At 32.8% G+C, this 15,611-nt stretch overlaps 1 protein-coding gene across 1 annotated transcript in view; it reads left to right on the forward strand.

The window, feature by feature from the left end:
* The first annotated feature begins 552 nt into the window (after positions 1-552).
* The window catches only part of LOC136043935 (uncharacterized), a 71,678-nt gene continuing 56,619 nt past the window's right edge, over positions 553-15,611 (forward strand). Inside the window, exons 1-4 of the mRNA XM_065728997.1 lie at positions 553-644; positions 4,529-4,615; positions 9,665-9,831; positions 13,168-14,314. Coding sequence (XP_065585069.1) covers positions 4,538-4,615; positions 9,665-9,831; positions 13,168-14,314 — 1,392 coding nt within the window. The 5' untranslated portion in view covers positions 553-644; positions 4,529-4,537. The remainder of the gene's footprint in view (positions 645-4,528; positions 4,616-9,664; positions 9,832-13,167; positions 14,315-15,611) is intronic.

The raw sequence follows: 15,611 nt of genomic DNA on the forward strand, positions 1-15,611 counted from the left end.
CTAACCGCCACTCTTAATATCAGAGTTTGAATTTTTCAAAATAGTGAAAATACTTGCTGCGAAACAAAAACAATTTGATAAGAAATCGGTATTTTTGGAATATTTCAAGAATCAAAACTAATATTAATTCGTATGTAATTTAAACAATATCATTTCTAGTTTTAATTTCATTAAATATCATTTTCTTGTTAGACAACTTTTTACACCCCTCTGTGCATCACTAAAGTCTCGATGTCCAAAACTGTAAATTGAAGTTTCAATTTGTCCTGACAAATGATTCGTTTATATTTTAATTTTGAAATGGACAGAACATAATTGAAAGGTAATCATGCAGAAAGCATGTTTTGTCAATTTGTAAATGCGAGCCATATGCATTTTTATATATTATAAAGTTGATGGAAATCAAAGTCACTATATTAAATCTGACTATAACCACAGAAGAACAAATCTGGTCTTCATTATTTTTTCCTTATCTTTCACCAGACTTTGGCTACTTGACTTTTTCTAGCGGCAGGAAGACACCTATGTTATCAGAGTTTTTTATTTCTCTAGAAGAAATAGAAGATTATTATTCCGCATTGAGGTTTTTGTAGTTTTGTTGAAATGTCGTTTTTGTTTTGTTAGAAAAATAGCTAAACAAAAAGGTTGGTATCAGTTGAAACTAATAAAGTTTTATTAATAAAATTTGTGACGAGGGGCTTTTGTCTTTCTTGTAAATGAGTTGAGTTAGCTGAATGGATCCAGGAACTCAATGAGCAGTATTGATTAGGCCTATTCATTATCACTCTCCAGAAAGAAATTCTACAAACTACGTTGAATCATTCTGAAACTCTTACTTTTACCAGGCCTATAGCCTGTCATTTGTAAATGCTTACCATTAAACTCTCCCCTTTTCCTAGTTTGCTTTTATAGGCTACTGGTTAGCCCAATCATTTATACTCAGAAAATTTTCAGTAGCATTGCTCTTTTTGTGAAATTGATTGATTTACTTATTATTGAAATAGGGCAGGGCCCCTAGTAGTTTTCCACTGCATAAACTCAAACAGATATCCTGATTAAAAAGTAGTTGATCTTCATGTGCATAGACAACAATCCATCTTTCCTGTGTAGCCTATATGCTAGGCTTCTAATTTTAGCCTTTATGTATAAAGGTTTAGATAGTTAGGATTGACCAACTACAATAAAGTAACCCCTATAACCTAGCCTATTTAAACATAATTATGCACTTTCACAGTAACTGTCCAAGGTTGAATCTGTCTAAGAATGATTTGTTGGTGATTTGGATTTGTGTTTCAAACTTACAAATCCTATGTTCAAGATTAAACAGTATTTTCCAAGATTAGCCTCAAGCCTTAAGTAGATCAGGCTGGACTGTTTTCTATCAGTATATTTGAATTTTGGAGTGTTATAAATAGTTTAATTATTCAAGCTAATCACTTATCCTACTTATTTAGAAGATTTTGAGTTAGGACAGTAAGGATTGACCAACTGCAATAAAGTAGCCTTTACAACTTAGTTTATTTAAATATAGTTATGCACTTTCAAATTACTTGTTCAAGATTGAATTTGCTGGTGATTTGGGTTTGTGGCTGAAACTTTAAGATCAAGATTAGAAATATTTTTTTCAAAATTAGCCTCAAGCCTTAAGTATAATACTGGATCAGGCTATAGAATACTGTTTTCTATCAGTATATTTGAAATCACAGCTATAATAAATATTTCAAATATTCAGGCTAATTACTAAACCCACTTACTCAGAAGATTTTGACAAATTCAATAGTGAAACAATTCACTTTCTTTGTGGTATAGCATAGAGATTTTACAATAGTTTGGGTTTTAAAGTAATGTATAGAAGCCTAGGATAAAAGCTTTTCAGAAGGAAACATGTTAGAAAACAGACTTACTTCAGAATAAAAAGACAAACTATAGTGAACACATTTTGAATCTGCTTTTACCCTAAAACCTTCCCTAACCTAATGTAAAAATATATAGGCAGTAAACTTCTAGATGAGTGCTTTCATGCTATCTTGGGAAGGGGTTAGGTTAGGAAAATTAAACTTTTGGGAATTGGTCTACAGGCTAAAGTATATCCTGGGTAGGTATTTTAAAGTACCTACCTCAACTCCTTCTCCCAATGCTTTTTTTCAAAATTTAGGAAATGTATTTGCATATCTTTAAAAACTTATAAATTGGAATTGAGCAAAGTTGTGAAGCTGAAAACAATTTTGTTGTACTTCATTCAAGCAGAAGATTTATTCTGCAAGATTTCACTTTTATAACACACATATTTTTGAAGGTTATCAAAGGTCAGGACCCTTTAGAGAGAGAGGGAGCAGAGGTAGGTACTTCAAAATACCTTCCCAGGACGTAACTCATTTTCCTAACCTAACCCCTTTCCAAGATAGCCAAAAGTCACTAAACTAGAATTTTACTGGGAATATATTATGAAAACAATTCTTACTTCATACAGATTAAATATAGCTTCCCAAGCATTTGCCATGTTCCTGGGACATACTTAGCCTGTAGACCCATCCCTGAAAGTTTTATTTCCCTAACCTAACCCCTTTCTGAGATAGCAAGAAGTCACTCAAGTAGAATTTTACCATATAGGCTAGTCAACATTATGTATTTCCCAAGCATTTTGCCATGTGTTGCTCTTGTTTCTACTTGTGAACTGGATCAATGCTGACAAAATCAAGAAACAGAAAACCTGTAGGAAAAATATATAATTTTGCCTGAATACTTGTACATTATAGTTGGTGTTGGAAACCAAATTCTATCATGTACACCTGCTATTGTTAAAGTATAATATATTATACCTATGGTTAAGATAGACTATACCTACTCTGTGGTTGAAGATTTTATGAATGTCATTAGTGTTTAAACTTTTCTCTTTCCTTTAACATTGAGGCTAGGTATTCTAAGGAACTACTTGGCAAAGGACTTGTAGGCCTGGTGCTTCTGTTTCACAGCAATGACACTGGCAAGTGAAACTCTTTAGTTGTTATGTTTTTATGTTGAAGCTTTTTTTTTACTGCAATATAAGACTTTGCTTTGTTTAATCTTTAAGTATTACTACTCTATTTCCTACCCTTTAAGCCAGATAGATCATTCTTAGAACCTTTTTAAAAGAGCACAACAAAATTCATACCAACTAGTAATACTCACTTATTGTAATGCACATGGGCTTGTGGTGTTAAAAAAAAGTCACTGCTATTACCCCTGAAAATTTACAGTATTGTCCAGACCTCATGAGGTCAACCTCTGCATGTCCTCATCCTCAATTTTTTTTTGTTTTGAGTGTTTCTGTGTGTCAGGAACTTTTGTGTTTAAGTTTCAAGTCCACTCTAAGAAAAATTTTGTTTGGGGAAAAAAGTTGTTTGCTCTTTTTTTTTGTGCATTGGAGTGCTCTTGATTTAAGGATGTAAATTATGAACCAATTAAAAGGAAATTTTTGATCATTTGAACCCTATTTTCAGACTGGACCTAGATTCTTGTTACAGTGAGGGTTTTCTTGGGTCAGAAACTTATGGTTGGAAGTTTTAATACATTTGAAGAAAACCAATTAGAGTACTCCTGACTTAACAATTTGAGGATATAAGCTTTGAACCAATAAAAAAGAAATGCTTGGATCTTTTGAATCCCATTGTTAAAATAGACCATGTCTCCAATTATTTTGTACTGATTTCCCTTTGGTTTTGGAGCTTGTGGCTTTCAGTTTCAAAGTGATCTGGACAACAAGCTTTTGGGCCTAAATTAGAGTCTTTAATACCCCTCTTCTTGCCAACAATATTTTAGCATTTCAACATAAGAAAAAATCCTTGAAACTCTTAGCCAACCAGGAAAAAAGTTGACCATATTTTGGCCCCATATTTGGCAATTTTTTGGACCCTAATTAAAAGCATTTGGGTGTTTTATGATGGAACCAAATTTTCTTCTATTTCTTTTTATTGTGAATTGAGGTCCCAATGCCTCAAGAAATTAAGGTTATAGGTTTCAAGTTGATAAAAAAAACACCTAGTTCTTCTTGGAGCTGCTTTTTGGTGGGCCAATGCCCCTAAATACATTTTGTTTTTGTACATGAGGTAATATTTGGTCTTGTGACTTTGAGTTTTAAGTTTCAAGGTTTTCATAAGAAAAGATTGATCCTGTTTTGGAAGAATCAATTTTTTCCATATTTCCTTCTGTATTTGCATCCCTTAAGACCAAGAACCTCAGCCTAAAAGTTTCAAACCAATTGGAAATAACTGTTTTGGTCCATTTATGCCATAATATAATCAAACTGGTTGATAAAATGAAAATTGCATGACTTTAGTGCATAATTGGATGAATTGGGCTATCTTCAACTTTAAGTACAATTTCTACAATTGACTAATGAGAAATGCAATGCCAAGTTTTCAAAGTTAAAAACCCTAAAATAGTAGTTTTCTTATGTGCATATGAGTCCAATAAAAGATAAGAAGAGTTTTTGTGAGTAGCAAATACTTAATAGTGTTTAAATCCTATTGTTTTCACTTTTTTTTTACAGGCATTGCTCATGGAAGGCTCATCTTCAGAAGATAGCAGTGAGTACAAGGATTGGGAAATTCCCACCCATTCAATTGCAAAATTGAAGGTACAGTTAATTATTCTCTTTAGTTTTTTACAGCACACATAAAAAAAGTTTTTTTTTTAATTTAAATCAAATAGTAGCCATGTCTAATTGTAGGAAAAGCCAAGACAGAAACAAAAACATTCCAAATTACAAATGTCTTAACAGAAAACAGTTCAGTTTGTCTTTTACTTATTGTTTACAAGTAAATCTGTTTATTGTTAAGTCTTTTGACTACTTATGAATTTCAAGCATCCTTCTTTCACTGTATTTGTAAGAAAATTCAAAAACACAAAAATGCTTTTAGTTTGTAACGACATAAAATGCAGAAAATACATGAAAAGTTGGTGTTGCTTAGGGATTCCTCCTAGCAATGAACAAACTAAAGGGAGTGGAGCACTTGAGCAGTAGAATCACATAAATATGACATAATACCCCAGAAGAGTAATTTTCAAAGGACATATGCATTATTACATCTTTTATCAAAAGATACAAGTGTTACATTGTCTTGTAAATGAAAATGCATTTTTTGGTCAAAATTACATATATTTTAAATACTATGTCCCATGGATAAAACCCTGTAGATATAGCCATTTCTTTCAAAATAAACCCTTAAACAGCTCTTTGCAATGTTCTAGTGCCTTATTAGCAGTGGAGGAAAACAAAGGGGAAGAAATGAGGGTACATCAGTGCTACCTTAAATTACAAGTTTCCTCTATAGGGTTGTATTCCATTGTGATTCCAATGGTCCACTTTTTTATCAATCTGACACCATTTTTGACAGCTTTCAGGCTGTTTTTTTTTGAAATTCCATCTATATATATGCACGTAAGTCGCATATATCTATATATATGCACGTAAGTCCCCCCATGCACGTAAGTTGTTACGCACCATATTAGTTATGCACCATTGTAGTTGTGTCCCTGTGTACCACCTGTGAATATAGATAGAAATATATATTTTCAACTGTGTAAAACTTACAAATATACAACATTCGTTGTTGTCCCATTGTCTGTGCATATACAAAACCTTATATACTTATAATGACGTCATATGCAAACCCTCTTTTTACAAACAAACAAACATGCATACATACAACTTATTTTCATATAGATAGATAGATAAATAGATATACATATACACTATAAATTAACTATGTAAAACTTGCGAATATACATTATTCTTTGCTGTCCCATTGTCTGTGCATATAAATAGATTGTCAGGTTTACCAACCCTCGAACATGCAACATACAATTGTCCATGGGAAAAACAATCTGTATTAAGATCTATACTGCATTTTTCTACTGATTGCCCTTGAGCTTTGTTAATGGTGATTGCAAATGCTAATCGAATTGGGCATTGCAATCTTTTAAATTGAAAAGGCAGATCCGTTGGGACTCTGCTCTATGATAAATTTGCCTTTTTGCTTTGAAAGTAGGCATAAATTGACCTCGATTTTCGATTTGGGCACCAAACGACGTCATTTGGAAACATGAGTTATATTTTTGGATGTTTGATAAAAAAAACGCTTAGATTCTGACATAGTTCCAGTAAGCAAAGTCTTCAATGGCTCTGGTGGTGCAGCCAGTTGAGGAAGTTTAACTTTTCCTGAGGCAAAACACATTCCCATTGTTTCACCATTAAATTTCAAGGCCTTGCAATAGGGACACATTTTAGACATAGTCCTGATTTGAACACATCTATTCAAGCTATAATCATTGACTGGGCTGTACCTGAATGCCAGGCGATAATTTTCACATTGCTCTTGTGATTCCTCGGCATGCTTTCTTTTGGTATTATCTCTTTGAGCCTCAAGTCTGTTTTCACGTTGTTCTTGTGATTCCTTGGCATGCTTTCTTTTGGTAATTTCTCTTTGAGCTGCGAGCCTGTTTTCACGTTGTTCTTGTGATTCCTCGGCACGATTTTTTTTGGTAATTTTTGTTTGAGCCGCGAGCCTGTTTTCACGTTGTTCTTGTGATTTCTCGGCACGATTTTTTTTTTTGGTAATTTCTCTTTGAGACGCAATCCTGTTTTCACGTTGTTCTTGTGATTCCTTGGCACGATTTTTTTTTTGGTAATTTCTCTTTGAGACGCAATCCTGTTTTCACGCTGTTCTTGTGATTCCTCTGCATGCTTTCTTTTCTTACTTTCTCTATTAGCTGCAAGCCTTTTGGCATTAACTCTTTGAGCAGCTTCCTCAGCTGTTTCTTCTGCCATTGTAGGATTTATACTAAAATTTTTCTTTGAATTAACTCTTTGAGCAGCTTACTCGGCTGTTTCTACTGCCATTGTAGGATTTATACTAAAATTTCTCTTTGAATCGCCCCCTTATATACTTATAATGACGTCATATACAAAGCCTTATATACTTATAATGGTGTCATATGCGTACAAACAAACAAACATACAACTTATTTTTATATACATAGATTCAAGCCTTTAGTTAATTTTTGTTGACACATACCCAATGTTTTGTTCTTCATTTTAAGGGAAATAATGGGTTTTGTCTGGATATTATTTTGCTGTTCTATTTTATAAAGATTTGTACAGTATATATATATATATATATATATATATATATATATATATATATATATATATATATATATATATATATATATATATATATATATATATATATATATATATATATATATATATATATATATATATATATATATATATATATATATATATATATATATATATATATATATATATATATATACACATTAGAGCATATCCCTTTGTCTACTGTTTAATTTCAGAAGCTGATACTGTATTAATACTATTATGATATAAACTCAGATGCAAGTCGAAATTCCCATTGCTTATGTTTTTTAGATTGAAAATTTTTTAATTTTTTTTGTGAAGTATTCTCTAAAAGCTGAAACTGCTGTATAGGCCTATAATACTTCGCTGTTATATTTTATAAAGATTTGTGATTTTATATGAATGTGGCAGCTCTAAAGCTACTACTCAGGATCACCATTGAGAGCCAATTCATAATATTCTATTTTGTTGTAAGTAGGGAAAATGGTGTCAGAAAAAGGAATTAGTGTGTCAGTTTAATGGTTCTGTATTTATCTAAGTTTCTTTTTTCTTTTTTTGCTTTTTATCATCATTCATGACTTTAAAGAAGCTATTGACAGGCAAACGTCTTTATTTCATAATGTTTTACTTTTTATAAATAAGAAAAATAGTGACAAGAAACTTTTATGTCAATGTGTCATTTTTATGGCTCTTGATATCTCTAAATCTCTTTCTGTTTTTCCTTTTTTTATGATCATTTATGACTGTAAAGAAGCTACTGAGAGGCAAAGGTCTTTAATTCGCAAAAAATTATTGTGTTACAAAAAAGGAAAATGTATTATGTGACTAAAGGGATACAGAGCCTAAATTGTTTTCTTAAAATATCTTTTAAAGTATCTACCTGAACCCTTTCCTCCTCTGAAAATGCAGTGAACTTTGATGAACATTTTATTCTTAAAATGAAACCTTTAGAAATAGATCTATAGCACAAATAAGGCTCAAGAAAAGTTTTTGAGTCATTGAGAGGCAAAGATTTTTCGTCATCATTCAATTTATAATCTATCAATAACTCTAGCTGGTACCAGTCAATACTTTCTCTGCAAAAAGGAGTTACATTCAGTATTGGCAGTTCCACCAAATACTTTGACAATTTAAAATATAGGCAGTGGAATCGCTTCCCTTTACCAGAAAAAAAAGATAAAAGAGGAGCACAAGCAAGTCGGTGAAAATCTGTTAGGCTATTCTGTTACTGAGATTGGTGTACACTGCTAAGATACAAAGCGTTTGAAGTCAGAGATGTATTTTCTACCCTGACGAAGATCATTAATTTTATTATAAACAAAAACTAGTGACTTCTCATTGCTGGCCAGTCACCTTCACATAGATTTATTTGAAGAAAAAGGGAAAAAGTTGGCAAATTGCTTGAATTAGGTAGGAAAAATATCAGGACAAGTTGAGATGTTTGCAAAGACCCTCCTTCTTATATACACAATTGATGTGATACACTTAAAGTACAGTTCATGACTGTAAAGAAGCTATTGACAGGCAAACGTCTTTATTTCATAATATTTTACTTTTTATAAATAAGAAAAATAGTGACAAGAAACTTTTATGTCAATGTGTCATTTTTATGGCTCTTGATATCTCTAAATCTCTTTCTGTTTTTCCTTTTTTTATGATTATTTATGACTGTAAAGAAGCTACTGAGAGGCAAAGGTCTTTAATTCGCAAAAATTTGTTGTGTTACAAAAAAGGAAAATGTATTATGTGACTAAAGGGATACAGAGCCTAAATTGTTTTCTTAAAATATCGTTTAAAGTATCTACCTGAACCCTTTCCTCCTCTGAAAATGCAGTGAACTTTGATGAACATTTTATTCTTAAAATGAAACCTTTAGAAATAGATCTATAGCACAAATAAGGCTCAAGAAAAGCTTTTGAGTCATTGAGAGGCAAAGATTTTTCGTCATCATTCAATTCATAATCTATCAATAACTCTAGCTGGTACCAGTCAATGCTTTCTCTGCAAAAGGGAGTTACATTCAGTATTGGCAGTTCCACCAAATACTTTTACAATTTAAAATATAGGCAGTGGATTCGCTTCCCCTTACCAGAAAAAAAGGATAAAAGAGGAGCACAAGCAAGTCGGTGAAAATCTGTTACGCTATTCTGTTACTGAGATTGGTGTACACTGCTAAGATACAAAGCGTTTGAAGTCAGAGATGTATTTTCTACTCTGACGAAGATCATTAATTTTATTATAAACAAAAACTAGTGACTTCTCATTGCTGGCCAGTCACCTTCACATAGATTTATTTGAAGAAAAAGGGAAAAAGTTGGCAAATTGCTTGAATTAGGTAGGAAAAATATCAGGACAAATTGAGATGTTTGCGAAGACCTTCCTTCTTATATACACAATTGATGTGATACACTTAAAGTGCAGTCTTGTTTATAATTTATCAGCTAAAAAGAATTCAGTAATATGAAAACAATTTATATTTTTGAGCTTATTTTTAATTATAATTTATTGCATTTCATAAAGGAATATGGCTATATTACATTAGATGAAGCAGGTGAACTTATTTTGAAGCCAGAATGTGCTGAGAAAGCAAAAGAAATATTGAGACAAGAGGAACGTGTAAATGACAAGCATACACCTTGCTATAGTACAAATCCTCCATTGACAGATGACGGAACTAACAATGAAACGTAAGTTCTTTTTTGTGGTCGTTAAGCAATTTAAATAATCTTGGCTAAATAATATGGTGTAATTGTCATATTTTAATATTTGTATTTCCATATGTTGTTTTTAGAAATATGTGACTTTTTGAGAGAAATAGGAGGACAGCTACTTAACAAATTTGAGCTTCAAATGTGAAAAATTTATATTCAGAGGTGTATAGAAATCTGATTCTTGGATAGGAGGGGGGATCCTGCGTATTTGCCCTACTGTTTAATTTTTCCTAAGGAGGAGTCTTTAGACAAATGTCTTGTGCTTAGTTTACAACTCCTAAAATAATAGATATAAGCAGATTTAGAGAGCTAGCCATGTATAGCAAAAGGAGGCTAGAATCATACTGTGTATTAATCAAGATAAAACTCATGATGAACTGTAGTTAATTTGGACCTCCATTCACTTACGACGTATAAACAAAAATAATTGACTCTTCATGGTGTGAAAGGCATTAAATTTATAGTTATTTTTGTCATTATCCTACTGAATGGTCATTTTTTTTTAGCAAAAAAAAATGTAGTTCCCTAAAAGAAACAATTAGCTTGGAAACTAGCGTAAAGGCAATGATAGTTTGGTGCTATAAAAAAAAAGATGCCATATGGGTAAGTGTCTTGACTACATTTACACAAGCCTATTGCCAGAATTTCCTTTGACACACAAGTACACATTGCCTCTCTTTGCAAATATAATCAACCTGACACTCAGAATAGTTTAACGGAGTCATGCCTAAATCATTTGTTTCAATCGAGAATTTTGCAAAATCCCAGTTTTTTACTCAAATTCAAGAATAAGTTCCTTTTGTAATAAGATGCATCTTTTCAGGTTTAAGCAAATGTATGAAATATTAAAGGGGAACACATGTTTAGTACCATTTGACTTGATGTTCCTGGCATTAAGAATAGAAAAGGCGTTATTTCTACAAAAAATAGTACATTAGCTGTGTGTTGTTGTTGTTTAGTTGACGTTTGAGCGAATCAACCACTCGTATACGTGCGATCCTCTTTTAAAACTTAGGCTTATTAAGCCACGTCACTTTGAGAAACACACAAATAAAATTTTGGCACAGGCTACGTCAACACTTGAGATATCTTGGGAGAGTACTAGGACGTTGTACAGAGTGTTCTTGCTTAAATTACTGACATTAGTATGTATATCACATCTCTATTCTGCTATTATTGCTTAAAATATCTGTGAAAAGAAACATACTCAGATTTAAATAAGGTTAAAATACCAGAAAAAAAAAATAGATACAAAGGGTCAATACAATAAAAATAGAAGTTAATGCAGTTACTACAATTAAAGCATCTATAAAAGGAACCATAAATACGAAATGGAAAGGCCAATACAATGAATATAAAAGACAATACATTATAACTTGAAAAAATAATAATAAAATCAGAGAATGTTATGCAAATTACAACTCTTTATTTACTTAGTCAACAACAACATAGTCTTTCTATGGACCCATTTTGGGGACTTAGCCTGACCTAGGATTGCTCTCATTGTAAATGCACCAAAATGTTTTATAATTTGGTTTCTAAACAAATTTCTTTGTACTTCATATTTTGTGCACTTCATGAGAATATGCCCAACATCGTCATACTCATTAAAAATATCACAGAAGGGCGAGCTAACTCTCCCCCATTTATGTAAAACTGAACGGGTTTGGCATGACCTGTCCTCAATCTAAAAACAGTAACAGCAACAGATCTAATCAGGTGGTGCCTTATAGTCTTAAAGTTCTAAAATTGGATTTATGCAACTTCTAATAAAATTATTGGTATCTCTATCCTATAACACCTTATAAATACATGCAAAATATTCATTTTGGGTGGGTTTTACACTTATACTCTGACCATATGAAATACCCCACTTTGCCATTATATCAGCAGATTCATTTCCAGCAATTCCCACATGTGCTGGAACCCAGACTAAAAATATATTATTTCCCACAAGCTCTAACGACCTAACTATTTGTTGGATATTACAAACTAATTCACGACTAGGTTCATGCTCATTCATCAGGTACTTAAGGGCTGATGCTGTGTCAGAGCATATCATCCAACTCTGGGCATACCCATATGACTTAATAACTTCCACTGCCTTATATATAGCAATCATCTCAATTGAAAAAATAGACAGTCTGCCTGGTAACTTAAAACTACATGAAACTGACATGAGGGACCACAACTGCACAGCCAGCACCCTTATCTGACTTGAAGCCATCAGTAAAAATTTATATATTGTCTCTTTAAGTGGTCATTTTGTCTTAGCCAGTCATGTTTGAGAGTCAAGTTACTATCATCCCCATGATCCGGTACAGGAAAATACACATTATTCTTTATTGCACATAGCTTATTCAATATATTATCCTCAAAAACTATCTAATTAATGGGGACTATATTTGGGCACTCATCGCAGATTATTACACCTATAAAAAGCTGGAGTACTCCTATCCTTAAAACTAACATCACTATTATAATTATTTATAATTTCCATCTTGATTATATCCTTATTTAAACTAGATTTTTTAGTGTAATACTTCACAAGTAACCTGTCATGTCGTAGTTTAAGCGTGCCCACTCCCAATTCAATCATCATAGCTGGAATAGGAGTACTATTTAGGCAGCCCATGGATCGCCTAAGTACACAGTGGAACACTGTATCTAACTTTTTTTTTAGACATTAGTGTTTATAATGTTAGCTGTCTATATGCTTATAATGTCTTTGCCTTTAATAGTGTTGTTAAAACTAAAAACGATTCTTACTTTAGTAGCAACTCCTATTTTATCGAAATTTGTATGAAAATCGGTTTATAATAAAAAATGAAAAGGAAAAAGTAATAAATGAAAAAAGGAAAAGGGCTAAATAGTTTCGACTGAAAAGCCCGTCTGCTGAATAAGAAGAAGAAGAATAAAAGCCAATGTACGCAAAGAAATGACACATTAGCAGATAATATCTTTGTATGTCTCTCGACGCAATAGATGGCTCGTTTGATATGGAAACCAGTTCTATTAATAAAGATTTTATTTAAATTTTATATTTAAATTGACTTTGATTGACACACGCCTTTATATTAAACATATATTCAACTGGCAACAAGATTGTACTGTACTGATTTTACTGCTGATATACGATTTAAGAATGCTTTTTCTCACTTAAACTCCTGTTTCTACGTGATAGGAGTTTTAAATTTATGCGCAATTCCAGAGAGCCCATCCTTTCCTCCGAGGATATCTTTAACATGACTTAAATTTGTTTATGCCTTTATTTTGTATTTCTTCCAAAAGCCAACATTTTTTTTATTATAGGCGAATGGTTGCTCAAGCTACCAACAGAAACTATGACGAAATGATGGTTGCTCAGTTTATGATATCATTGCCAGCTGAGAACGTTGCTGCTACACCTCATCTTCAACAGTCAATTACTGGTCGAGGCAGACTAGATTCCCTACGAGACAATGTTAGCATGAACCAATCTTCCCCTGGAAGGCCAAAAAAAGGCGGTGGAAAGGGCGCAGCTAAGCCAAAAAAGCCAACTAAAAAGGAGCTTCAAGCACTCCAGGCGGACTTGGAAAGAAAAGGAGAACTGGATATTGCAACTTCTATTCCTCCATCGTTATCACCAGGACCACGACCAACTGGACCGAGAGGACAGAAAGTGCCTCCTACACTCAACGTAGAATGTGGGAGAAAAGAAGATTTTGATAGCCCATCTTCTTTTTCTCCATCATCATCACCGAGATCTCAAATTACAGGATCAAAGGGACAGAAACTACCCCCTGTCCTTCAAGCGGTCAGTGGAAGAAAAGAAGAACTGTATAATGCAATTTCTTTCTCCACATTATCACCACCAGGACCACGGATAGCTGGACTGAGGGGCCAGATGTTGCCACTTATTCATAATACTAGTGTAACTGTATCTTCTGGAACAAACACCCAGCTAAGAATGAATTTTAGTTCTCCAAAATCTATCCTAACAAATTTTCAAAACGAGACATTATACCATAAACAAGGATTGGCTCGCCGAGTATCAGCTCCTGTCACAATTGGTACCACAGGTATAATGAACAGTCCAGAATCTTTTTCTCAGCCAGTCTCTGAATTAATACCTGTTACTAGAAGCAAGCCAGAGGAAGTGAATAAGCAACATAAAATCATGAATGATTCATCAATTCAAAATGTCCACACAACTAATATAACTTCAGAAAATATCATTGAGCCTAACACTAGCTTACACAATGACTTAAGAATTAGTCCTATTGTGAGTACTTCTAATTATCGACCCGCAACTTTGCAGTATACCAGTGGTAAGATCCAGCATGGGTCTATTGGTTGTCTGAATCAAGGAGGTGTCGTGACTAGCATTGTCTTAAATGGAGCCACTGCTTCTATCTCACAAAACCTCGCTAATAGCTTCCAGTCTCCACAGATCATCGTTACCAATCCTGCATTGAGAGTAAGTCATATCTTTTGTAGTAGGACAATTATTTACTACAAATCCAGAATAACGAAATTTTCAGCTGTAGCCCTTAAAGTTACATCCCAAATACATTTCCTGGGTTGTTTTGTTTATCTTTTTGATAGCTTTAAAAAGTTCCATCAAACAGGAGGGGGTAGCTAAGCTTCAGAAAGCTGTAAATCACTTTTTTTATTAGGAGTGAGAGAGGGGGTCTGATTTATGGTTGTCCATCTTCTCCTCGGCATAGCGAAAGCTTCATCTGGAATCATATATTTACCTTTGTTATTTGCCTCTAACAATTTGTGGGGGAAGGGGGGGGGGTCAAAGCTTCAGGAAGCTATGTATTTTTTAGTAATGTGACATAATTTCATCCTGTTAAGCAAGTCCTCTTTTCTCGGGCATCAAATCTTGGTCTGCCCGGGTATGCCATATTAATCACGTGTACTCCACTTCAGACATACCTTATTTACGAATCTCTGAAGGTGTGTCATATTGCACAATTGCTGTTCCTTTTCGCACTATGCATATAATATCGTTTTTTCCATTCTTGTAAAGTTTAACTTTTTGTTGGCATGTAACGTTACTTTTCCTGCATTTTGCTGGGGTAACCAGGTGGAACCTCTCCGACAAATAATCCAGACCGTTTTTGTTTCTTTTTTTACTTCTGCTGTAATGCTTGGGTAGATCCTAGGATTAATGAATAAAACCCATAATTTTTTTTTTTAATTTTTGACATCATCAAATTATGTATCGATATTATAAAGTTCTGACATTTATTTAATTATATATAATATAATCTTTTGAATTTAATATATAATTTAACTATATCCCGACATATATTTCATAGGAAAGTTCCGCCATAATCAAATATATTATGTTATTTTATCTTATGATTTAGTTGGCTAATAACAATTACCAAGTATGGCATTGAAATCTTCAGAACTCTTTTTCTATTGCTAAGCTCAAAAACAATATAGCCCTATTTCTTTTCTTGTTTGCATAACTCTTCCTGAGGAGACAGACTCTTAGATAAAATTTCGAGATTACTGGATTGAGTAATTGTGGTTTTAATAATAGTTTCATAATGATATAATTAAATTATAATAATAATAACAATTATGAAATTATTATGTTAATCAAAATATATCAGGACAATAATTGTAGTAATAGAAAAGTGTAAATCACAAATCACAAAAAGTATAAGTCCTATTTTCTTTTCTAATGATTTTTTTTTCTTTTCCAATGATTTTTTTTCCTTTTTCAGTCAGAAAACTATATTTAATGTATACCTACC

This window comes from Artemia franciscana, chromosome 2, assembly GCF_032884065.1.
Source record: "Artemia franciscana chromosome 2, ASM3288406v1, whole genome shotgun sequence".
NCBI classification, from domain to species: domain Eukaryota; kingdom Metazoa; phylum Arthropoda; class Branchiopoda; order Anostraca; family Artemiidae; genus Artemia; species Artemia franciscana.